This window comes from Oreochromis aureus, linkage group 9 (genome assembly GCF_013358895.1).
Source record: "Oreochromis aureus strain Israel breed Guangdong linkage group 9, ZZ_aureus, whole genome shotgun sequence".
In the NCBI taxonomy this organism is placed as follows: domain Eukaryota; kingdom Metazoa; phylum Chordata; class Actinopteri; order Cichliformes; family Cichlidae; genus Oreochromis; species Oreochromis aureus.
This window is the reverse complement of record NC_052950.1, coordinates 20544041-20569854: the sequence shown is the minus strand read 5'-3', so window position 1 is coordinate 20569854 and position 25814 is coordinate 20544041. Positions and strand designations below refer to the sequence as shown.

Genomic DNA, 25814 nt, shown 5'->3' with positions numbered 1-25814 from the left:
CTCCTGCTTTTATCTCGGCTCTGGCGTCTTTATATTTTTTTTCTCCTCCTCCAACTTTTTCTTCCTACTTCTGTGTCATTTTCCCTCTTCATCATTCCGTCCCGTTCTCTCTCCTCTCTGTCATTTTCATCTCTTACCGCCTCTGTTTTCTCTTACCGCCGCAGCAAAATAAGGTAGACAATGTTTCGCGTGATGAGAGCGGCACAAAAGTGAAATATCATTACCCATCTGATTGTCATTTGGATATTTTAGAAATTTTGTTCTTTTTTTTTTCATTTGATTGAAAAAGCTCTTGGTTGCCAATACTTCCACAAACACACAATGCATGGTTTGATTTTGCACAACTTTTGCTTCATTCATTTGAAACAAGCTTGATAAAAGAGATGGATAGATGCCTTGCAGTGTTTCCATTAATGGAGAGAGCATTCATCACACTGCATGTCTAGCTTTTATATTGGGAGGCTATAATGAATGAGAGTGTATCTGAGTAATGCCTTGTATTGCTGGTAATAGATGGGTTTTGTTGCACTCGTCAAGGCTTGTTTGTGAAGCCTCTTTTGAAAACATTGACAATAGAAAAGCATTTAGCCTTGCAAATAACAAAAGAGCCACTGTGAATCATTTCTAGGAGCTGTTATTATTAGCCCTAGTTTCTTCGCAGCAGCAACGCAGGCACTACACTGTGAAAAGGTAAAACACTCTGGGGCCTTTACTTCTCTTTCATGGCCGTGATTGACATGGAGATGTCCTATAGGGGCCTCTTCTTTAAAATTCCTCCACCATCTCACATGAAACCATGTGTGAGATTGCCTTGTTATCACTGATCTCAGACCTATATTTTCCGATCTCTGCTCTCCTCTCATCTCGCCGCTCCCGCTCTTTGGAGCTCACACCGTGTGGAGAAGGATGATGAATACCCAGCTTTCCAAAGCACACATGCTGGGGGTTCTTTTTTTTTTCTTCTTGAGCCCCAAACACCTCACACACACACACACACACACACACACACACACACACACACACACACACACACACACACACAGCACTTCTACGAGAGTGCCGTCAGGATAAATGAACTACGATGTTGTGTCCCACTGTGTGGCCCACCTTAAGACTTGCATAACGACTTCCAACTTCAAAACCGAAATTGGATGCCTCTGTGTGCTGAGTCATCTGCTGTGCTTTCCAGAGCTTTGGCACGCCTCTGGTGTCTTACACTTGCTTTCTTCTTCTGTTTCAGCTGCACTGAGATGCCATAACCTCTGCATTTTATGTATGTAAAATAGTTAAGAGATGTGTAACAAGGAAGCATGTGCCACTCTGTGATTCTGCAGCTTTTCAGCACCATGGACAGGGGTTCACAGGCACCAAACTTGTTTTCCCGCCTTTGCAAACGCAGCAAAACACCTCTGAGCAGGTTTTCCTGCTGTGCAGCAACAGGGTCAAAATGTTGATGCCGTTGCTGTTGTTGTAGTTTTCCCTTGGCTTAATCACCTCTCTCTTTAAAAAAAAAACTGAAAAAAAGAGAGGAAAGAAATCAATAATTAAGTAGCTGGAGGCCCTTTTTTATTATTATGTTGAGTTGTTATTGTTCATTTTTTTTAAATGATAAATTATTTGCTCAACAGGAGAATAGACTCAGGCAAAGGAAAAATAGCCACTGACTCGTGCAACATGTTCTGCCCTCAGCGTTTTTGTGGGGTTTTTTCTTTGCAATTTTATATTTAGTTGGGTGGGGGGGACGGGGACAATTTGCTGCCCCATTTAAAGCAACACAATGAGTTCTTTTCATGTAGCTAATATTAGTCACACAAATCACAGTACACGTTAATGCTCTTTTTCACGTCTCGCAGCTGTTCGACGTATCATAAAGGTCCCTGCACAAACTGTTCCCGCCATTGTTTGTTTTAATTTGACAGCGGAGCCTGACAGTAATGTGTTACCTGTTGTGTCTGGCTCCCCTGGTCGTCCCTTCATCCTGATTTCACCCAGCACCCTCTGCTGCTGAGGAGACTGCTTAGGAAGGATTAGACATTGTTTCCCTGACACCCAGGCCTCCCATCCCAGCCCTCTGATTGGCAGACATAATCCCCCCATTCACTAAACCTTCGTTACCCTGTCTCTGGAATACGCCGTGGTCCACTGCCTCCCCCTAGAAGCAGGAGGGCTTGATAAGGGCCTGCTGGCTGTATTGCATTAAGCTGCGAAAATATGAATTTGGAATGCAATCGATTCAGGGCATCGTTTGAATAGAATGGGATGCAATTCAGAGTGGATATATCAAGTACATGGAGATGTAATATTGGTAGGGGAGGTGGAATGCTGTCAGGCTGGCAAGCAGAGAGTACTTGTACAGGGTGACAAGAGCATAGTGGTGACAGGCTCTGTCAAGTGGCCATAATGGCATGCTGTCATTTTCCTGGGAAGACAGCGATGTGTATGTGTGTGTGTGTGTGCACGTGTTCTAGGCGATGCACATCTCAACACATGCAAATATACATGTGTTGGCTGCTATCAGAACTGACTTTTTTTTTAATAATTGAATTTTTTGCATGCATAAAACAGCAGATTCAGACGGGGAAGTAGAAGAGTAGAAATTTAGTGCAGTATTTTAGGACGATCACTTATTGTCATTAATGGGTTCAGATAGGGCATACTGTGCCACCATTTTCTCTCATTATGGAGCTGCATTAACCACAAGAGCTGCTTTTTTTATTGTTCTCAGCCTGGTCGTGTGTAACACCTTTTGCTTCTGTGGCCAACAATAAACTCTGATTTCCATTGTGTGCAGGATTTGTAATTTTCTTTTGAGCACTAATATTGTTCTCAGGGATGCAGACGACTTCTGACTTCATCACCAGAATAATTGGCTATTATGTTTTTGGACAAGCTTATTTGTGATTATCATCTATGAATATATATATTAATGTATACTATGCTGCAAAGACTTGGATTCTCGATGACAGGCAGAAGTGAATAAGTCGGATTTGTGACAATGGAGCGTCGGCTCTCTGCTCGGCCTACCTATACTGCTTTTAATACGGGATAAAAACCCGGCACATCTGGGTATCACTTTCATTGTATTAGCCAGCTGATCCCTGACATCAGTTTATGAGTCTGTAATCTTCTGTCTCACACAATAGCGGACTAAACCATTTAACCCCGCCGAGAGGGGAGCCATGATACAGGAGAGAAAGTGCAACACTGCTATGCTAAAAAAGACTCTTCTTGCCAGCTACAGCCTCTAAGCTCCCTAAGACTTGCCCTGGTTTGGGTGAACACATACACACACACGCACATACAGAGGCCTATACCCCTCCCCCTTCTCTTTTTCCATCTTTGTCTCTCTAGCGAATTCAATTTTGTCTTCTCCAAGCGACAGCTTAAATGCAGACAATCTTATCAGCGGCTGTGCAAGCAGTGAGGGACGTGATTGAAACACCCCTGAAGTATTTCCAATGCAGACAAACCTTTCAGGGAGTCTTAATTGTGTGTGTTTTTTGTTTCTTCTCGGTCAAACACACAAACACACAAAGACGCCTTAGCACACCTTCCCCACCTAGATCTTCAGCAGCCTCCTCCTCATTTAGCTGCCATGCTGTACAGCAGCTTAGAATAATAATGCGACATGACAGCTGATCAATGCTTGAAGGAGGATGCTGTTGTTTAAGGTTTAGTGTTTTTGCTCTAGTTTATTTATGGGTTAGAAAATACAATGAAACATTAACATCGAGCATTAACCAGAAACCTCCAGTGAGGTAAAGGTGAAGTGGGGGTTTTTTTGTGTTATTTTTAATTAATTAAACCAAATTCAGTGCAAAAACAAATCAGATTTCTTTGTTGCAGCCATATCTCGAGCTGAACTCCGCTTCCTTTTGCACGGTTCTGGCTTGTCGTTTGAAATGGTGGCTGAGGTGGTGTCTGTTTTCCTCTAGTCATACATGGAGGACCACTTGAAGAACAAGAACCGTCTGGAGCGTGAGTGGGAGGCGCTGTGCTCCTACCAGGCAGAGCCCAGCGCCTGCAGCGTGGGCCAAGGCGAGCAGAACTCCAAGAGGAACCGCTCTGACGCCGTAGTCGCATGTGAGTCCATTCAGGTTGTTTGGTTTGGGTTTTTTTGTCTGCTTTGGTGTTTTTTTCTGCAGGAATGTTAATACGATTCTCAAGTCTGGAACAGTCTAAGCAGGGTCATGTATCTTCATAAATGTTGTTGATGTATTTGTGAACAGATGCTCCAAAGAGGAACATAAAACCATTTGGGTAAACATGCCAAAGCAACACTGTGGAAAATATGCTTCAAACATGAACAAATAATTAGTAATTAGTAATCTAGCCAAAGAGCGATATTTAAACTGTTTTTTCCAGAAACCCCATAAATGTCTGTCAGTGTAGTGAGAGGAGACTCCCTGCTGCATCTCTTGCATCCTCTCAATTAAAGCCAAAGAGGATTTTCAATGGGGACAAATGCATACCTGTTTGGGAGTCACCAAAGTTGAAAGTTTTACTGGGACTTCAGCAGCTCCATAAAATTTGGACGAAGTGATGTTTTTATGATTTTAAAGCAGTTTGAACGTAACTATAACTGCTTTCTTGGCTAATTCTTGCAAGTGTATCCAAAGGACACATCAAAACCATCCAAAGGTTAAAATGAACAATGATCCCTTGTAATTAAAGTATTATTACTAGCTAGCTTTACCATGCGGTACACAAACATTATTTCATGAGAAAGCTTTGCTTTATTTCAGCCCACCAATACATTTTAGCATTAGTTCACACGTTTTAAAGAGACACAATAACACGACAAAAGGTTTGTTAGGCAGAGCTGAGAATTTCTCAATAGTGGAGAAATTCCACTCACTGAACTGTGATTGTCAGTTAGTTCAGGGTGAATAAGTCTTTCTTTAAAGCCGACCTGCTCTCCTTACTTTTTAAACTCTAGATTTTTTGGATGATTCACAGTTCAAAATAAATATTAAGTATTATCTTATGCAGTGCTTTTATGCAGCATCTCAGTCATTTTAGCTCCCTTCGCTTTAAGCCAGCTTTCTTCTGATTAGATGCACCTCACAAACAACCTCTGTTCACAGCTGTGTGTGTGCCTCAGATGACCATATTAGGGATATCCTCTCTCTTTGAAGTCATACGGATCCAAGACTAGAAAAAAAATGGTCAGAGCAGTCTGAAATCTGGGCTTTTGGATTACAGGGGTCACGTGCACATAAAGCAACGTCATTTTTTGAAACTTTGGCCGTTTATAGTATTTGTAACAGTTGTACAAAAGCCTATAATATTATTAAAGTAAATGTAAATCATGCTTTATAATGTGACCACCAAAATAAATGAACACAAGCAGACCTGCACCAAAATGTGCTGTAATTCACCCAAATGATGCACCTGAGATAGAAGTGAATGGAGCCAAACAGCAAAATTAACTGTTTACACCTCCTTCTAGACAAACTGAAATTACATTATACTGATGTCTGTTTGTTTATCTTACATGGGAGCTGAGTTGGCCCATAAATTGTTAGCAGTGTGCTGATGTATGGCAGCTAAGGATTTACAGCTCGATGTCCTTCCTTGACAGCACAGTTTTGAAATTCAATTCAATTTTACTTATATAGCACCAACTCACAACAACATTCACCTCGTGGCACTTTATATTTTAAGTTAAAGCCCCTACAATAATACAGAGCAAACCCCAGCAATCAGACGGCCCCTTATGAGCATGCACTTGGCGACGGTGGTAAGGAAAAACTCCCTTTTAATAGGAAGAAACCTCTGGAAGAACCAGGCTCAGCTATCTAGCGCGACAGGATGGGAGTGAAGGGAGTGAGACTGGGGAAAAAACAGACACACTGTGCAAGAGAGCCAGAGAAACGACAACTACTACAAACACTGGGAATCGCAGTTAAATCAAAACAGGAGGTTAACATGTGAATAAGTAGCATCTGTTACTGACTCCTCCTCATTTGAAGAGTGAAATCAGAGCAGTGAAAGTTGTGCCACAGCTCGCTTTGCTGGGATTTTCCTGTTAGTTAAAGTTAATCTATTATGAGTCATATATATTCTAATAATCACCAGTACATAAAACCTGCATGTACACACCAACCATTCAAATGTGATGCTGAACACTGAAAAATCTTCCTGACTTTGACCCATAAAAGGTTTTGGGTGTCAGAAAGCTTTATTTCTGACACTGTCTTACTTGTTGCACAACTCTCTCATAAATTTCCATTCAGGATTCTCCAAGTGCCTTTTTTAAATATATATATTTATATATATATCTCTGGGAATCTCTCACAAACACCCTCCAGGTGACTTTCTGCCAATTTCAGTGCAGTGGGGTAAATAGGAAGGAAACACTCTGTAGAGGGCTCAGGGCATAGCAACAGTAGCTATGTATCACACGGTGTCATGCACCAATCAGGATTTAGCTACATTTGAACTGCAATCTGATGACAGGCGGCGTGTTGCTTGGTTACTGTCAAATCTGACCTCACCTGCGCGGGTCTGACCAGCTTAAAGTGTTAAACTCTTTTTAAATAACACATAAGGAAGTTTTATTTCCCTTGATTTCGCCTTTTTGTTCATAAATATAAGAAAACATTTTAAATCATGGACTTTAAGTCCAAGCAAATCAAAGTGGGTTCTGGGCCATTACAAATACATTATATGACTCTTGCAACAGCTTCACTTGTTTAGGAAAAAAAGAAAAGAAAAAAGAACGAGCAGGATTTGAAAGTTCAGAACTCGCACACTTCTTAAGATGAAACAGTTTATTATTATTTCACTTGGAACATTCCTCAGTTAAGGTGAAGCAATTCAGGACTTTAGAACAGCGTGCGTGCGCATGATGAAAGTCTGGTGAAATTGCAGTCCCCGCAGCCATTTCAGCTTCATATTCCTGTGTTGCTGCTCAAAATTCTGTTGTTATTGTGCAGGGAGTAAAAACGGGGGGAAATATTTACCGATGAATTATGCATCTCCATTACAGACGATCATTCCAGGATCACCTTGAAAGCGGAGAACAACCACAGCAACTCTGATTACATCAATGCCAGTCCAATTGTGAGTATTCTTTATTCATTATGGTTCTAGATTTTGGCTAATATGTTATCTCTGAAGCCCAACCACCCCTTTTTTAGTACCAGGAGCACCTGTTGTGGTTGGATTTTACTCTGAGAGAAAAGTAGTGATTGATCCAAGCCCATTGATCTTTTTTTTAACTTTGTTCTCCATGCTGAGAACCTCTGTGGGTTTCTTGTGTCTTGCTGAATTGCCTTGCTACTTTTACTGCTTTCAAAATGGCTGCTCCCTGGAGATACCCATCTTTCTTTTTCTTTTTTTTCATTCACACTAAAAAGAATTATGCATTTTTTTTGACTAAGCAAACGTATCCCATACAAATCCAGAAAGATCTGACTACTGGAGAGGGCTATGGTTATATTTTTTTTAAATATCTCTCCCCCAAAACATTGCCAGTCATGATTTCCCCCGAGGCTGCTGAAAAGGGATTCCATCAAAGGGAAACAGGAAACTATGCATTTCAAATACAGTGCCAAAATTTCCGAGGAGATAGATGAGGGAGGGGCGGGGTGCACGCAGCTGCACTAAAAGCCTATTACTCTTCAGAAACAAACAATGGAGACTTTTAGGTGGTCTATTTATTTCTCCGTATTCACTAATGGCATATTCATAGAGGTTTTTAGCTTATTTAAACAGCACTGTAGTGCAACGTCTTATAGAATAATGTTGCAATGACGTCGATCAATCAGAGGAAGAAGGTAGGGAAAGATTTTCGATTAGAAAAAGTTCTGCAAGACTGTTTTGGTGCAGCTTAAAGCAGAAATGCAGGCGGATGTTGAAGATGGGTGAAATACAGTAATGGCAGATGCAGTGGTGTGTGGATGAAAGGACAGTAATTACACCACAAAAGGGACCCCTGGCTGAGCCCAGCAAAACTGTGATAATTATGTCTGTCAATGCGGCTTCTTCCTCCTCATTAGCTTCAGGGGCAGTGGCCTACGAGTAAATAATCTGTCGCTTCTTCCTGGGAATCCGGGGTCAGAGAGGCAAAGGGAAGGGGGCGATCTGAGCTCCCTGCGAAGCACCGGGTGACACGCACATTCGGTGAAAAGCTCGGCTAATGGTTAATGCTTGACCACAAACCAGCGCTCCCAGATGTACATCATCATTAGCGCGAGGAATGGTTTGAAGGAATGCGCAGCGGCAAGAAGTGGTCAAAGGCCGCTCGTCTTTGTCTAGTCTGGCCTTTTCTGGCTTTTCCCGATTTCCCGCCTGTTCTCCCTCGCTTTTGTTTTCAAACTCAGATGAGCTCGAGCTGGCAGTTAGCTTCTGAGCTCTCAATCTTATATTTTTTAAAAAAGGGATCAAGGCACTACAGCGAGGTGTTGAAAGCTGAAGCGCTTCACGGTGAACATATATTTGTGCGAGCTATTTTCGAACAAGCTATTTTACCTCAAACCAAAGAGCACTTCTTTGCATTTTTTGCTTTCTTTCTTTTTTTTCTTACTGTAGTCTATCTTCTTCCGACAATGGCAGGGAGACTACAGCTGAAATGCAGGACTTTTCTTTCATGTTAGCGCTTTAGTATTCATGCAGGGATGTCAGCACACAGCTACAGCATGTCTGTGTCCTTGAGATTGGCTAAACGGAGTGCAGGCACTAGCTTTCGACATCACCCTTTTATTTCTGCGGGTGAGATTTGTTTTTTGCTTTGTTTTGTTTCAACCAAACCGTGTGAAGAATTCAAAAAAGAGACAAAAAGAAAGCGGACATGGCTAATTGACGTGTAACAGCAGGTAATGAACGCAGTGTTTCTTTCATTGATGAGTCCTTTTTGTCAACATTTTTCAATTTCAGCTGGTCCGTGTGCGTGCGTTGGTGAGCATGTTCAGCTTCGAGCTTCATTTCTGCTCCCCGCTGGTTGTTTTCTTACATATACAATGAAAACTGACACCCTGCCTGACATCTTATACAGATAAAAACTATAAATCATAAATAAACATCGACTGTGAATCCCAGGAGAATCTGCTGCGTGAAGTATTTCACTACTCCAAAAAACCAAAATCTCCAAAATAATAATTTACACAACCAAGGATGATTTTCAACAGCTGGCATCTGACAATGCTGCTTCTGTTGAGGTTGATTTACATTTACGTCACTGCCTGGGAGTAGATTTAAATAAACAAAACAATTTAACGCATTTAACCCACCAAAAATGGACAAAAAATAGATTCCAAACACACTCGGATTAATAACAAAGAAGTTGATTTTTCTTAACAATTCAACTAAACTTGCGTGCTTGTTTTTTTTATCAGCTTTTCAAAGCATTAAGAATTAATCCTGTCGTTCAGGATATTAAGCATGAGAGAAGTGTCATGGTAGTATTAGAGCCATGGAGAAATCCTCCATAATTATTTTTCCTTTTAAGGCTGCGTGTCAAGGTCCATGAGCGAGACAAATGAGCTTAAGAAATTTGCAAAGATGTGAAATGAGAAAACTAGATCTTTAACATTTAAGGCCATGTCAAGTGTCCTTGACAAGTTGTTCTTCAACATAAAAAAGGGATTTCATAAAAAAATCAAAACGCCATTAAAGTCGACCCTGTCACTTGCTGTCACTGTGATGTTCAGCTTGAAGGTGTCTCCCTCTCTCCCAGTTAGATTTAAGGGCAGTGCTGCAAAAAAAGCACTCAGTTCCATTGGTGGATGTCACTCAGTGGAAGATTAATTAAGCAATGACTCAATTATACCATCCATTCGCCCGCCTATCCAATTCAGGGGGGCAGGAGGCGATCCCAGCAGGGTAGCCTGATGGGATACACCCTAAATTGGTCACCAGTCTGGGCTAACAGAGAGAAATAAGCCATTCATGCTCACATTTAAACCTTCACCCAGCTAATCAAGAAGAGGTTTGAACCCAGAACTTTCTTACTGCAGGGAGGCAGTGAGTCATCTATCGTTATGATGTTAAACATACATTAAGAGTGCATTGTTGTGAATCTTTCCCTTCAAAATAAGTCACCATGTTCCCCACTGGTATGCCTGACACGAGAGGTTAACCATAGAAACTTAATTCAGTAAAATCTGATTGCTGATTTTATTTTCATTCAAATCTCAATCACATCCCTCAAATTGTGTCCTTATGTCCCACAGCAGTGTCGTGTTTCATGTAGAAACACAGCTAAGCATGAAAAAAAGGAGCTCTGAAAGCAGTTCATCAAGTCTTTGAGGGCACAACGATATTGTAAGAGTGAAAAATAGCGACAGTGAATTGAAGTTATTTTGCAAATTTCAGGTAGTTGGAAATAAGATTTTTCACTAATCCCCTTGAGAAGCTACAGAATCTTTCTTCATACCATATATAGCTTTTAAAAAGAGAGGTTCAGTTATTTGCTCGCATAGAGAATCGTTGAATATGAGTTGTTGTGTTCAACATTAGAGGTGCCTGTTGCCTAGCAGATAAAGAGGAAAGTTCAAGGTCCAAATATATTTAAAAGAACGATTTTTTAAAAACATTTTTTAGCTACAAACCTATCCTTCAAATATGTGTTCAGCTTGTGTTAACATCCACATTTTTCCAGCGAACAGCATGCAGTTATTTCCATGTCCCAGTTTCCTCTAATCAGTAATAATACTCACATCCTGAATACGACAGGGTTTGCAGGAGGAATGAAAGCCAAGTGTTTTCATCAATAGATGCTGATCTCATTTCGTTTCTGCATCCAGATGGACGATTTCATGGAAGTCTTTACCAGACAATATGTTTTCATCCACCAGTCACCAACCACACACTATGTCACACTCTGTTCCCTCTCTCCCAGATGGACCATGACCCTCGCAACCCTACTTACATCGCGTCGCAGGGTCCCCTAGCTTCCACCGTGGCGGACTTCTGGCAGGTAAAACTCTATTAACTGTCCATCCTTCATCTTTTTATTTGTTTGTGTCTACAGCTGTGAGGGAAGAACCACAGCAGAGGTACTCCGTGTCTGACCCAGAGGTTTTATTTGGTTTTCCAACTAGTGAGTGTCCAAGAAAGGCGTGTCAAGATTACTGTGGTGGATCAGCGAGGAAATCAAGCTGAACACACCAACACTAAACACATGTTTGTGCATTTAGAGTGACTTAAACTTTACCAATGATATCCTTACCGCTAATAATTTAGAATCCTTAAGTTTATTTAGAAATCATAAAAGATGCTCCTTTGCTGTTTCCACTGGCACAATGCCAGAGCTTAATCTAGAACTGGTCCCACTCATTTTTACTATTAAAAGACCAGTGCTGGTGCCAAAAAGCTGGCACCGGCCCAAAGTTGGAACTACTGGCTTCAGTGGCTACGTGAGGGTCTGCCACAAGAAATCCAACAATATTGGCATATTCAGCTCGCAGATTCTGTAAGCCAAGGGTCTCAAACTTGCAGAAATGTGTGCAGAATTGGCACCACGTTGGTGCAAAAGAGGTCGTTGTATTCCCATAAGTTTCCTTGGATTTGCCAGATTTCTATCTGCATCCAAGTGATCCAAGTGTGATCCCTAATTTGATGTCTTTTTAATGGTGTCACTTTGCCCCAAATGTAAGCAAATAAAGGTGAGAAAGCTGCTGAAATTGTAGCCCATAGTCACTTCTCACCCCACTCAGTCTGTGGAAACAAACTTCCTGTTTACACACTGGAAAGAGTGATAGGAGCCATGGCTCCAGCACAGCATAATCATCCCTCAAACAGAGGTAAGATGAAGGGTAATTGTATATTTTTAGGAAAAATGCATGCTTACATTCAAATGTAATGTTATTTCATGAGAGGCACAAACTTGGTAGAGAAGTAATGGTGCTGCTGCTGCTCCTACTCATCAATCAAAAAGTGTCAGCAGCCGAATATGTACACAAGACCTGAAGCTTTTTGGTTTTATATAAGGATCTAGTTATACACGCCTCAGGAGACCTAATGTTATTTAAAATAATGCTGATATTTGCTCATATTAGTGGGGCTTTTTTCCCCCTCAAACCTATTTTGCATTCTTTTCCATGTCCATAAATGTCAGCGGAACCTGTAATCAATCAGCAGATTTAGGCTATTGTAAAACATGTCAACTTGTGCGGAAGTGTGCCTTAAATGATGCATGGTTGCCAAATGGCAGTCTTATGTGTTAATAGGACAGCACTGTTGTAATTAGTGGGCCCATCACCTCCATATGCTGAAGCAACTCCAGCTAGCCGTGACCAGGATGTAAAAGTGTGGCGCATAAATCCTGACAGACCAGCTGGCCCTGCACTCTGCACTCTGCATCTTGTACTGAGCGGATACTCATTTTGAATCATTATGATAGTGCTGACTTTGTGTTTGCACAGACGTTGGAGGCTGCTCGCGATTTGTGCGGTGGGTGGAGAAGCCAAGTTTAGCATGGTCTGGTGCTGTACACCAAACAGAGAATACTTACTTGTTGTAAAATGACTTCTTAAACCTAGACGCATACACGCTTTGCCCTCATGTGGTGTTTAAACTAATTAAAAAGGAAAAACTCAGAGGCTTTTATCTGAAAATTGTACATTAATTGCCACATCAGCTGAAATAGGAATAAAATGTGCCTCAAATGAATAAGGCATTAATTATAATTTTGTTTTTTTCTCGTGTGTCTGCTAGTTTGTTTGTTTGCTTGTTTTTTTCCCGTACAGGTGAATAAATCCATTTCCATTATCTAATGCTACTTAGCCATTAACTCATCTTTAAATCTTTCCCAATTAAGCAAAAATAATAGAAAATTAGCCACACATTGACACGCTGAACATCAGCTCTGTGTCTGGGAATGCTTAGCAGCCATTCATTATTCAGTATGGTTAACCTTGGATTGTGGCATGAGGGAAAAACACACTCTTTACCCCATTAAAAGTAAACAAACGGGGGTAACACTGGCAACTCTCATGCAAATGGACCGTGCAGGAGTGCAAATCTCTTCGCTGTGTCCTATCTAATCCACACCGGCCCCAGGCAGTGCTCTGAAAGGCAGCTCTGCTCTAATCCTCCACTCCTCATTCCTCCATCCCTTCATCCGTTGCTCCTCCATCTATCTCCACCTCCCTGGCTATTACCTTAGCTCTGCTGGGCCTTCCTCCCTCCTTCTCAGAATGCAAAAAACAAAAAAAAAAGCCATGCATGAGTTCACAGAGGCACAACTCAGGTCATTTTCAGGCTTTTTTTCCGTTTGTTTTTTGTTTTTTGTCTATGCAAATCAAGCGTAGCTGGTGTATGCCTTTTTTGGAGCCTGTAAATTGCTAATCCCATTACAAAAACAAAAAAAGGAAGATAAGAGGTGGAAAATATGAATGCTCTTTTACATTCTACCATCAAATATTTGCTAAATTGTACAAGACTAAATGGATAATATCCCCCCCCCCTCCACATTATCACCTTGCCTAATCTCATCACATCCTGGCACAGTTGGCACAGTTGGCGTGTAATGTGTCCACTGGGCTGGATCACAGAAGCTTGTGATTAGTGTATAGTCAAGGCCATTGTGTTTTTATAGCAATCATAAAACCCACGTTTCCTCCTCATTTTCCTAATGGCTGCCGTGGGCCTGGATTTTTTTTTTTTTTTTTTCCAAGGACACATTAGGTTGTGATAAGATGAAATGGAGCATCAGAGCAATAGATGTTGTGATCTCGCTCAGACGAGAGCGTGAGAGAGAGGGCGACACATGACGCGCCCTCCTGCTGCTCGAGCCCAACATTTATCATTTGTCACACACGGAGAGGTGACATTTATTCATACTTCCTGGATGAAGATTAAGAAATCAATTTCACTGTAATACAACGCTGCCGTGTAACACTAACGCTCAACGCGCTGCTCTCAGCGCTGCGGGTTAGCTACACATTAGGGCCACTGGAACGTCGCATATGAAAGGGTTCGTCGTCTCAGGGTGTGACTGATGGGTGTCTCTTTTCTGGCGTGTAGATGGTGTGGGAGAGCGGCTGCGTCGTCATCGTCATGCTGACCCCGCTGTCGGAGAATGGAGTGAAGCAGTGCCACCACTACTGGCCCGACGAGGGATCCGACGTCTACCACATATACGAGGTGATTGAGAAAGAGGTTAAACAGAAGGGTCACGAAAGACATGTTTTCCCACTTCAGCTGGTTTCTAACCACACAGGTTTGGATTTTATGCGCTGAAGTTTGTGCACCACTTTAATATAATTTACTTTGTGGTGCTAACAGCGCTGCAAAAATGACATTTAGTGAACAGCGTCAGTGCAGCTACTTTCGCTAAAGTGAAGTGAAGTGGTCTCAGTGGCAAATCTCTTTAACCTTTCATAGGGCACTCATGGAAGTTCAAAACGTCAACCCTCCTATGTTGCAAATGAAGTTGCCGTGTATGATTCCTCACCAGATGAAGCTGGTGTGTCAACTTTGTATGTAGAGTAGCAATCAAAAAAGGGCAAAAAAGAGCAAGTTATGGGGGTAAAAATCTCCAAAAGTAAAGAGAAGCATTAAAAATAAGACACATCTACTCATACTATTCTTAAAACTCCATGCTAAGCAGTAGCATTTATAAACTGTGGTAGCAGTATGAGAGCCTGTCCCTCCAGGATCTTAGTCTTAAAATCATAAAGGGTTATAAAACATAATAATCTCTTATTTTATCATAATAATACCAACAATAACAATGCACCAGTTCAATCAAAATGGCCAAATTATTCCCACGTGCTTTGGTGTCTTAGTCACATCTCATTTCACCACAAAATGTCTCTAATTTAATAGCAGGGAGCACACAAAACTGTGATTCCTGTATTATTTTGTATTAGGGAAATTCTGAGACGACACCAATACTGATGTTTCACAATCACAACCCCGCCTTCATCAATCGTTACACCATCTTTGAATATTTAGCCTGGGTGGAAGCGATATGATGCAATAGATGACAAATAGCCCACTGACACCAAACCATCCCACTTGCTGACAGGCTGAGATCTTTATTATGTCTCTGAGTTACACCTGTGCACCTCTAATTTCTTTAAAAAGTGAATGAAAACTGAAATATTTGGTATAAAACAAACCCTGACATTTCTATAAGAAGATGTCTATGTTCCCCATTTCCTTCCTTAACCTAACATCACATTTTGCTTTTCTGTTTGTCTGCGTTTAGGTGAATTTGGTGTCTGAGCACATCTGGTGTGAGGACTTCCTGGTACGGAGCTTCTACCTGAAGAACCTGCAGACTAACGAGACCCGCACCGTCACTCAGTTCCACTTCCTGTCCTGGATGGACCGTGGGATCCCCAGCTCAGCCAGGACCCTCTTAGACTTCCGCAGGTAGAGTGGAGATCCAGCCGGTTGGTCCTCAAAAAACACTGCAGCTTAGCAGATTTCAGACAGATTTCCACCTTTTTTTTTTTCTAAGCAGCCTTTGTCCCGAGCTTGTTCTTAATCACCTTCCCTTATATTCTGTATTCTGTCAGCGCCTCTCTGGTCCCTCTCCCTTTTGCCCCTCTGCCTTTTGGTGTCCTAGAGAATGGTTGTTCTAATAAGGACTGTGTTTCTGTACTATCCCTTTCATCTTGGGCCTATTTCCCTCACCTCCCTCCAGCACATGTGATGCAGCAAATTAACAGCCCCGCACTGCCTGGCTTGGCTTGGGAAGAAAAGAAAAAAACCCACCACCTAATTCAAACACCCAATTAAACGAGAGCTGTCTCACTAAAAACATGAGAGAGGGGGAGAGCTAGTGACTGAATAACCTTACTCTGTTTTCCATATAATATGTTCTGGCAGAAGAGCGGCAGTAGCACCTCTGGGAATACCCAGGAGGGATAGGAAAAGCCCTCCACGCAAGAATAGATGCATCTGATTTGTAGATGGAAGCCTGTCCCTCTGGTTTGTTATGCAGATGAAAGAAAAAGAGGAGCCGTAGTTTTATCGTGTCATCCTCTCTCGACAGAGTTGCTGCCATTCTTCCAAATTAATCTGCTTGCAGTCAGCTACGTTTAAGATACTGCTGTAATGGTTTCTCTTGTGTTTTGATTACATATACACTGTTTGCCCTGCTGTTGAGATCTCCCTCACGCTTAAATTGCCGTGATTGAACTCCAATAATGCTGCTGAAGGTTATTGGGAATCTAAAGCTCTCTGGCGATTCAGAGGTCTCAGATCTGCACGATGCACTCAACACTCACGGTTTCGTGGTTTTGGCCAACTCTGTATTTTGCGGTTGCCAGTGTCATTTTTGTGATGTTGCAGCTAGTAATATGAGCCCAGTTGCATAGTCACAAAAGTGATCATTGGAAACTGTGTCTCCTCAGCCAGGCCTGTGCACAAACTGTCTTTCTCTCACTCCACTCTCAGTCTCCCTCCTCCACCTCCTCCTCCTACTCTGCCTCACACTGTTCCTTCCTCTGGCTTGCATGGGAACTCCAACCGTCTCTGTATGCTGTTACACTGAAGACGTGTTCTGATTTATTCATACTTTCGATATCAAACGATCTAAGATTTTTAAAACGTATGCATTAGTACGCAATGTGATTTCATATAAAAACTGCAAAGAATAAAAAAGCATCAAAAAGAAAACACTTCAACTCCCAAATAAGCATCAAATCATATTGCAACGAGTTCTATCATGTCCAATTTTTTAGCACATCTATTTTAATAAACTTTCAGTCACCAAGTATGGAGGACCAAATGTGCCAAAACAAACAAAATATGCCATTAAATGCATTAAACTAAACATATAAGATTTTTACTTTTCTTGCGCATTTTTTTACCTTTGTATTAATATCCATATTTATTCACTTATTTGTGTTATTTTATGTATTTTATTAAATATTGTGTTTTTTGATCAATTTTGACTTCTTCTCAGATTTTAACTCGTTGATAATCTTCATCAGATTTCCATAAATCACTGCTTTGGCAAAGAGGGGATCAAAATAATAATTATTTATTTAATTATTTTAATTTTAATTTTTGGGGGGCTGTAATTTTGGCTGCTTTGGTCCTCTATAATTGGAACCTTCACAGATAAACAGCACCGATCACAATGACGTTAAATCAAACACACCTGTGCTTTTCAATGCTGGTAAACATGTTAATTACTATTAAGAATTGTGGTCAAAAATACAGCATTCACATGGCAAAACTACAAAAATATAGCACAAGCTATCAATGTTTATATTCATGCAAAACATTATAATTACTATATGAAACATATTAGTGCACGCAAGCTTAGATCAGCTATAGATACCATGAGATACTTCTCATTTTGTCACTGAAAGGTGGGAAACAAGAGGAAATGGAAAGACGCGGAAGCTCTCGGTGTAGTCAGTTTCCATGGCAACGGCGGGGTGTGAAAAGGCTCGTTGGCCTTCGCCGTGCCTGTGGTGTATAACATTCGTAATTGGCTCGGGTTAATGCGTCGGCGGTCGGCAAATCACAACATCGCACCACCACATCCATCACCCACATGTCACAATAACGCCGCCTGAAATGATGCTCAATTTATTTACGAGGGTGCGACACAGATTTCTCTCTCTCTGCGCTCAAATTAACGTGATTGATTGACAGGAGGGAGCGTCTTTCGTGGTTGTGTTTGGCCCTTTGATTATTGCCGTCATTAATTTCGTCCAGACCACAGCGCCCCAAGTCCCTCACGAGTCACATTTGTTTTGATTATTATTGTTATTATTCAAGAAAAAGAGATAAATAAAAGAATTGTTTCCTGAATCGATGTAGCAGCCTGTGCACTTAAGACAGCTTAATGCCAAGCTTGCAATAACAATAACGTTTCTCTCTTTTTTTTTTTTATTTCAGAAAGGTTAACAAGTGCTACAGAGGTCGATCTTGCCCGATAATTGTCCACTGCAGGCAAGTATAACCGTTTGAACCCTGTGACAGCGGCTGACCCTGCTGCTTTGGGACAGAGAGTGTTTGTCGTGGCCTATGTGTTGGAGGAGAGAGGCTGTTTACTTAAACCCGCTCAGTCCATTCACTCTATCTGGTTCCACCGGAGCTGCTGTTTATTCCGCTCACTGTGTTCTTATGTAAATAACATGGCACAGCCGAATACACTCCCATTTCCCATTTGGTTGAGTTAGTTAACTGGCCTTGATTGGTTCGTATTAAACACCAGGTATCTGTCTGGTCACTTTTAATAGTCACATCCTGTTAAGTCATGCGTGGGGCCAGTAAGCCTGCTCTCCCTCTGAAGGAGGGAGAGTGGACTGAGTGTCTAGCAGTGGATTAATGAAGCTGTGGCGCTCGGGCCGCTCTCCTGTTTTATTGGCTTTGCCTTTATTAGAGCGATGTCCACGCCTTGTTTGCAATTAACATGCAGAGCCGCTGAATGGCCGGTGGGCACAAAGGAAGCCTTTTCATGGGGCTATCTCTGGAGTAATGGAAAAGCAAGGCTCTCCAAAAAGCTGTTCTCGAACCGCCCCTGGCCTCTCAACCTCTCCTCTGCTCCTGAGGTGCATGCATTTAAAAGCCTTTGTCCCCAGTGTGCCTTAGAAAACCCGGTCCCCTCTCTCCAATTGCCATGCAGCTCTCAAGACCACACGTACGCTTGTGTGCAAAGGTTTAACATAATCACATTCATTGCATCATCAAATATTCAGATGTGCTCAGGTATTTTCACAAGAATGTTAAGTGTGATTATTGATTTTTGCCTTTTTGATTTTTATCCACCACGTGACGCGCGAACGGAGAAACGCACGTCTGTGTGCTCGGGCTAATTTGTGCTTAAACATACTCGACAGTCTGCGCGCAGATGCAGATGTAAATGAGCAATTTGTTTCCTTATAAGAAAAACACTCTGAGATTAAAGCATCTCACTCTGCCGCCTTAATGATCTCTCTCTCTCTCTCTGTGTGACTCTCTGCAGTGATGGAGCTGGCAGGAGTGGGACTTACATTCTGATTGACATGGTCCTCAATAGGATGGCTAAAGGTAACGATCAATGGCTTCCCTTTCACTCTTTCTGCTTGAAGTGTTGCCCCGGCAACACTAAAGCCTCTCATTTTCCACAGAGGGTCTTGGGGATGCATTAGAGGGTGACTTTCTCTGAGGCCTGGAAAGGCAGCGAAGACCGAAGCCGTGGAGAGGAGTGGAGAGAGCAGAACAAAGAGAAAACAGAGAAAAGGGAAATGAGAAAGGAACCCACATTAGTAATTATCTATTTAAGCTACCTCCACGCCACGCTGACCTGCTTCAGCAGCTGCGACATGAATTTAGATAGCACATGCATGGAAATAAAATGTTTAAAGGCAAAATACATTTTAAATCAGAATCTGCAATTTGCTCCAGTGGTTTGAATCAATATTTAATATTTAATGGCAGCATTGTGCTTATTGAATTTGATTTGATTTATTCTTAGCGGTCTGCGGCTTTCGCTCTAATTTCACTCTGAGAATTGTTGACATTTGTTCCCGCTTGATACCGATGTAAACCATAAACTGTGAACATCATCAGCGTGTCAGTCATTTGGACTTCAGGCTGTGTTTTTTGTCTCTAATATAATCACAAATCTTAGTACCTTATATTAAAAACGGCAAAAAAAAACCAACAGGAAAATGACCCTTGTGGTGTGGATGTGTCATTACATGTAAAACAGGAAGAGTCTGAGGATGGATTTGTTTTTTTTAATCTCGCTGTGACAAAGAAAACTTTAGTTTTTAGTTGAACCTTTACGCCAGCAAAAGAAGAGTCGACTAGAGAGTGTTCATGAATGATCAAAATGCTCAGTTAGCTTTGTCTATTGAGTTCTTTTGAGACATAAACATCTATTGTTGTGTACCTTAAGCCCCCCCGTAGGTTAGCCTGCCCTTTATCCTTTGACCTCTGCCCTCTACCCTCACTGCCTGCTCGCCTTCCCCCTGCAATCCAGCTCCATTAGAGCAGGTTAGACGGGCGCAGACCTTCCCCTCATGTCTCTGGAAAACAGCACTAAGTTCATGTAGTTCGGTGATGAATTCGCTGTTGTCCGCGCTGATGAAAGGTGCCACTAGGTCTCTTTTAACCCTTTCTTTTCTGCTCTTGAACCAGATATATGAAATGTACATAATCTTGCTCTCCAAAGCTTTTTTTCCCTTTTCTCTGAGAGCCTCTCTCCAGCCTAACTTTGGAATTCAGCCCATCTAAGACATGAAAGTCTTGTCAAAGCACTGGAGCACTTTGAGTACTAAGTCCAGCCGCATTAAATCCCGCTTTTTCTGTCTCTTTCTCGCTCACCCACACGCATACATACATTCACGCTCTTGCTCCATCTCCTTTGCTTCCTTTCTTTGCCGCACTTTGAAAACCATCTTGAGAGTTCAGGGGCTCTCTCCCTTTTTCTCTCTTCGGGCTTTGCTCTCTACATCTCTCTATGTCAGTTTCCTCAAATGAGCTCTGGCATGCTGCTCGCAATCCATAAATCTGAAAGTGGAATAAGATTTCCAGATTAACTTCACAGACTTGTGAAGCCAAAACAGGCTCAACAGCAGCTGATCCCTGCTGAAGGCAGGCAACTGTTGCATGGGTTAATCATCAGAATGACTGCTGCAGATCTGCTATAAATCATTGTAATTAATTTGCTGATATGTGCACGTGCACACTCTTGGATATTAGTGGACTGCCTACATGGACATCATCTAAACCGCTTTTTGAACACGACTCTCACATGGAAGCCAGTGTGTGGTGTGTTTGAATGCATTATTGCACCAGGGCCCAAAAATATCCTCTTGCATATTTTATCGAGAAACAGTCAGTGGCTCTTGTCCAAGTCTTTCGAGGGATGAATGTAATAATTTTCAATCGCTGCGCTCTTCCAAAGGGAGCCCAGTATAAAGAGAGATTGACAGATGTGAGCTGGATTACTCCACTGCTTTGAACTCAGTCCAATTTTCGGTCTGTTGCAGGTGCTAAAGAGATTGATATTGCCGCTACCCTGGAGCACTTGAGAGACCAGAGAGCTGGCATGGTCCAGACAAAGGTAAGGTCCCCGGCTTTGAGTTAGAGAAGTGTGTGGGGGGGGAGTAGAAAGAAGTAGGGGGGGAGAGCAGAGAAAGGAGAGCGGGAGGAGGGTTTGCAGCCATTCAAAACCAAGGATTGTCTGCTTCACGTGCACATGGGATCATTTCTGGGGAAACGATGGGGTAACTGATAACTGCGTCGGGATTTGAATGACATTGTCTTGTAAAACAATAAGTCCACATTTCACGAGCCGCAAAAATAAAAGGATGGCCAAGATATCTCATAGAAATATTTATAAAACTGCAGCATTGTAAGATTCATGACTTGAGCATGTAACATCTCAAATGTCAAAAGAAATGTCCATCAGAACGTCTGACGAAGTCCAAAACCAGAACATGGACAATATACAACCAAATAAAATATAAATGAGAAGATATTGAGTCATTTTTAGGAGGAATCAGCTGATATTGCATAAAAAATGGCAACCAATAATCAAAATTGTTCTCTTAGGTTGTCTTCGTCTCATACAGCATCTGTCTGTCTAGTCTAAACAGTTTCCAACACAGCGGGTCGTTCACCTCTCACTATTATGTGGAGCAGTTTAGCTTGTGAACAAAGCGTTTCCTCTTATCCACTAATGCAAATAATAGGGAGGAAGTGTCTTTTGTTTCTGTCTTGTAATTGGAAAGGAATAATAATAATAAAAATAATAAAGGCGAACCTCCACGCAGAGCCGGGTGATAATATTTATGGACTCCAGTGCTATGCTAACAGACTCGAGTGTTCCTCGATGGTTCATTAATGCTGCTTTTACGGCCCTGCTCTGCTCAGCGCAGGAAAGCTTTCCGGGCACTCTCTGCTTTTTCTTCTCTTCAAAAGAGTCTAAGTGAAATTATATCAGACTGCTGTTGATTCCACTTTGTGGCTTCATACTGGGTCTACACAGAAATTAGATTGTAATGAGGTATGAAATTCAGAGTTAGGTTTCGAGGATTGGGCAACCAATCGTGTTCTTTTTTGTTTTTCCCCCCTCTTCGTGATGCTGCCGTTTTATTTTTGGACAAAGCTCACAAAAGGGGCATTAATTTCTCCCCTTATTCTGGTTACTAATTTTTGACAGACATCAACACGCAGTAATTACAACATGTGTGACCGTTTTTTTTTCCTTCCTCACTAACATCCGTTTGTGATCTGTCGAGCAGAGATTGATCTCCCCCCAGTGGCGTAAAGGTGAACAGCGTGCACAAAGCCTCATATTTAGAAGTATCTTTGTTTTTTTTCTCTTCCAAAGCACAAAACTTTAAACCTAACTTGGGAATAGATGTGGGCACCTGTAACTGCGATGGAGATAAACATGGATGTACTTACATATTTTCTGGCCCCATCACAACTTCAGAAGACACATAAAAATAGAAAACATCAGCACTCCAGATAATCTCCACTGCAAAGCGAAAGGCACGGTCACCAGTGACTCCTCTGTATTGATTTAGCCTATCCTCAGGCCAGACTATGGCAGCCTGTGTGTTGACACATCTAAAGGCTGTTCCCTCCAAACTCCTACGTACCTTTTCTCTGTGAGAGGACCCCGTGGCCCCTCAGCCTGGAGAGAGGAGAGGAATATAAAAACACCAGGTCCATGGGGCAAACATCAATCAGCCCCTTTTGCGCTCCTCGGGGAAAACTATGAGTCGGTTTCGCAAACAAATGCACACTCAAACACACGGGCGCGCACATACACACAGGCGAGCAGAGAAAGCTGAGAGACAGCTTGACTCAAAAGCTCCATTTTAAGACACACCTGGCTGGATCGATGCTGGTCCCGGCTGCTCACACACTTTAAGTTGAAAGCTCAGAGAGGCTCACCTTCACCTCTAGACTGTGGCCAAGCACATCAGGGGCAGGGTCGGGAGCTGCCAGTCATTCTGAAATGCCATTCCACTTGGTCACACAGTAAAACTTTTATCCTTCCTTTTCCTTCCCTGCGTCCTTTCCTCCTTCCCCCTCCTCCTCATCCTCCTTCCCCCTCCTCCTCCTCAGGAGCAGTTTGAGTTCGCGCTGACAGCCGTGGCAGAAGAGGTGAACGCCATCCTGAAAGCACTTCCTCAGTGAAGGCATCGCAACCCGCTCCCCCCACCACCTCACACCCAACACACATACACACATATACCTTCCTCTCGCTCGCTGAGCACCGGTTTCCTCTGCCCACTCAAGACTGACATCTCTCTCTGGCCTGCCTTCTCCTCGCTCTGTTTCTCCCTCTTCTCCCTCTGCCTCCTCTTCACCTCTATATATACTGTATACTTATGAATGTCGTGCCAGATATCTCAGCTGGATCCATATACACAAAATTTCCCTCAGCGTACGGTCGCTGAGCCGCGATCAGTCGGTGCTGTCCGATCAGCGGCCGCGCTGGGAGATTTTTTTTGTCGGTATGAACCCCGGTCCTCTTTAACTGTGACGTCGGTTTTTTTGAACATACCATCCTAGTGCCACTGACGAGATGTTTACGTGATGTCAAGTGAAGATTTTTGTTCCAAAATGAGCAAAAAAAAAAGAAAAAAAACTGATGCAAAAAGCTTAGAAAATGATCTCCGGCACATTTAAAACATGCTATGATAAGGCTGCAACTAACAGTTATTTTCCCGGTTAATCGTTCAGTTTAGGAAATGTTAATAAAAAAAAAGAAAATGTATTTTTTTAATATGACTAACAGTCTGAAATCTTGAGATATAAATCATTGTTTTATCAGAGAAAGAAAGTTTTATTGGCATTTCTTTTCTTTTTTTTTTGGCTTTACTCCACCAACTAATCACTGCAGCTCTAAACTATAGTGCTATGTAAAGTAAATGAACTTCCTGCCTGTAAAACCCGTATTATTGTACAGATTATATCCTCTAAATGAATCGATGTAGCGTTTTGGAGCTCCTCACACGTTTCTCCTCTGTGATCTGAATCAGCTACTACATCGTGTGTACAGATGTTGAAGCGTGTGCGTTGTTGTACTTTGGGTCAAGACATCTCACTGTCATACTAAACCACAGGTTTTCCGACTCCGAGCCCCCCACACGTCACGATTGTTGTGAAACACATCAGCTGTTCTCTTATTCCTCATTGTATTGTTTTTACATTTGACGCCACCAACTGTTTGTTGCATAAACATCTCTGTTAATAGTAAATGTGAAATATACTAACTGAGATAGTTATTGCTTCTATTTAGAAATACTGTCATGCTGTATGGATAGTAATAATATATTTAAGAAGACCTTATATTGGGATTGTTGCTAAATTTCTTTGTCCCTCCATCACTGGTATGGTATATTGTGACATTTTGTGCAACATGACCGATTAATCCCTCCATGTATAGACGACGAAAGACTTTATGAAAACTTACATAGTGCTATTGAAGATGTATACTGAGAGCCTCAATGAGAACTATATATTTTGTGTGAGAAGTAATATTCAGATTGATAATAAATCCGAACGGACCATACCGCTCTGCCGCCTCGTGTGTGATGTTACGTCTGCTACACTCGCGCACACACAAACAGCAGCGAGAAGGCTGCCCTCACAGCCAGAGTCACTTGATTGAATGGCGGCCTTGGTAAAGTCACAGAGAAAAAGCTATACGGTGCTCCCCGAGGGTTTGTATCTGGGAGAGAGTCGCAGGTTTGTACAGATGAAATGTTTGGTTCACCAGCTCTGTCAGCGGAGAAAGTGGCTGGGATTTGAAATGAAATCAGTCATGTATTTCACCCACTGAGGTCCTCCTGCAATATTACAGAGAGGAGAAAGTTCAGTCAGTCAGAGTCCACCTCAATCAGTGTTTACTGGAGGATGCCACGTTCAGCTAATTGACAACAGACAGCCTCTTTTCTTATTTTTGTGTGTTTCGTCTGCAGTTTCTCTTGTTGCAGGGGTTTGTCTGTCTGCTGTTAGAAATGGGAGGTGGTGTACAATCTGTTATTAGACCATAATCGCTTGAAACAGCTGCACCTGCAAACAATGGCTGATAAAACTGTCTCAAAGAGTCTTTTGTGAAGACAAATTTGCTCCTAATATACGACAGTCACACAGTCGTAAGTGTGCCTTTCGGGGTATTTTCAATCATTTGTGTTTTCTTTCTTATATTAACGCAAATTGGTGACACGCTAAATCTTTAAGGGAGCCCTTCAAGAATCATTTGATGCCAAACTAAAGGACACAGACTTGATTAAAAATCTTTAAAATCTCCACTTACTTGGTGCTCAGAAGCTTTTGGCCACATCTCCCAGAGATCCCCAGTGATACACACCAAGGAGCTAATTTTATCCATTATTGTGTAGCTTAAGTACACGTGATTACAAATTATTGTTTACTGCATTTGAATTCATCTTAAATTTTGACAATAAACAGTGATACAGGGACTGGCAATAATACAAGTGTGTTTAAAGAGGCAGCAACAGTGTTATGTTACAAGTCACAGAGAGCGTGATATGTAGTACACATGAGTAGCATGTATATCTCATGAGTCTTTAATTAAATAATAGTAATATAAGATAAAAGTCTTTCTTTCTAAAAAGGCAATGTTGACTAGGGGTGACTATGATTGTTTTAATAGTTTAAAAATGCTTCATGGATCAAATTTAACTAAAGCCCAACTCTCATTTGATTGGTTGCCCCTCTCAAAGGTTTCAGATGATACTGGTCTATCAGAGGTCTGATTAATATGATTTTTATCAAGCTGAGGTTGTGTAATACGTTCCCATAGAAAACCTTTTTAACGCAGGCCCTCTGATCACCCACCACTTGAGGAAGGTTACCTGCCACTCGCTGGTTAGTTAGCAAGTGTAGATAAAATCCAAAGACGACTGTGCTAATCT

General features: G+C 41.9%; 1 protein-coding gene across 1 annotated transcript in view; it reads left to right on the top strand.

Moving 5' to 3' along the window:
* ptprn2 (protein tyrosine phosphatase receptor type N2) overlaps positions 1-24437 on the top strand; it is a 148388-nt gene extending 123951 nt beyond the window's left edge. The window contains exons 14-22 of the mRNA XM_039617623.1: positions 3936-4083; positions 6995-7068; positions 10847-10924; positions 13975-14094; positions 15164-15330; positions 17818-17871; positions 18887-18951; positions 20901-20974; positions 22993-24437. Coding sequence (XP_039473557.1) covers positions 3936-4083; positions 6995-7068; positions 10847-10924; positions 13975-14094; positions 15164-15330; positions 17818-17871; positions 18887-18951; positions 20901-20974; positions 22993-23064 — 852 coding nt within the window. The 3' untranslated portion in view covers positions 23065-24437. The remainder of the gene's footprint in view (positions 1-3935; positions 4084-6994; positions 7069-10846; positions 10925-13974; positions 14095-15163; positions 15331-17817; positions 17872-18886; positions 18952-20900; positions 20975-22992) is intronic.
* Positions 24438-25814: the final 1377 nt, after the last annotated feature.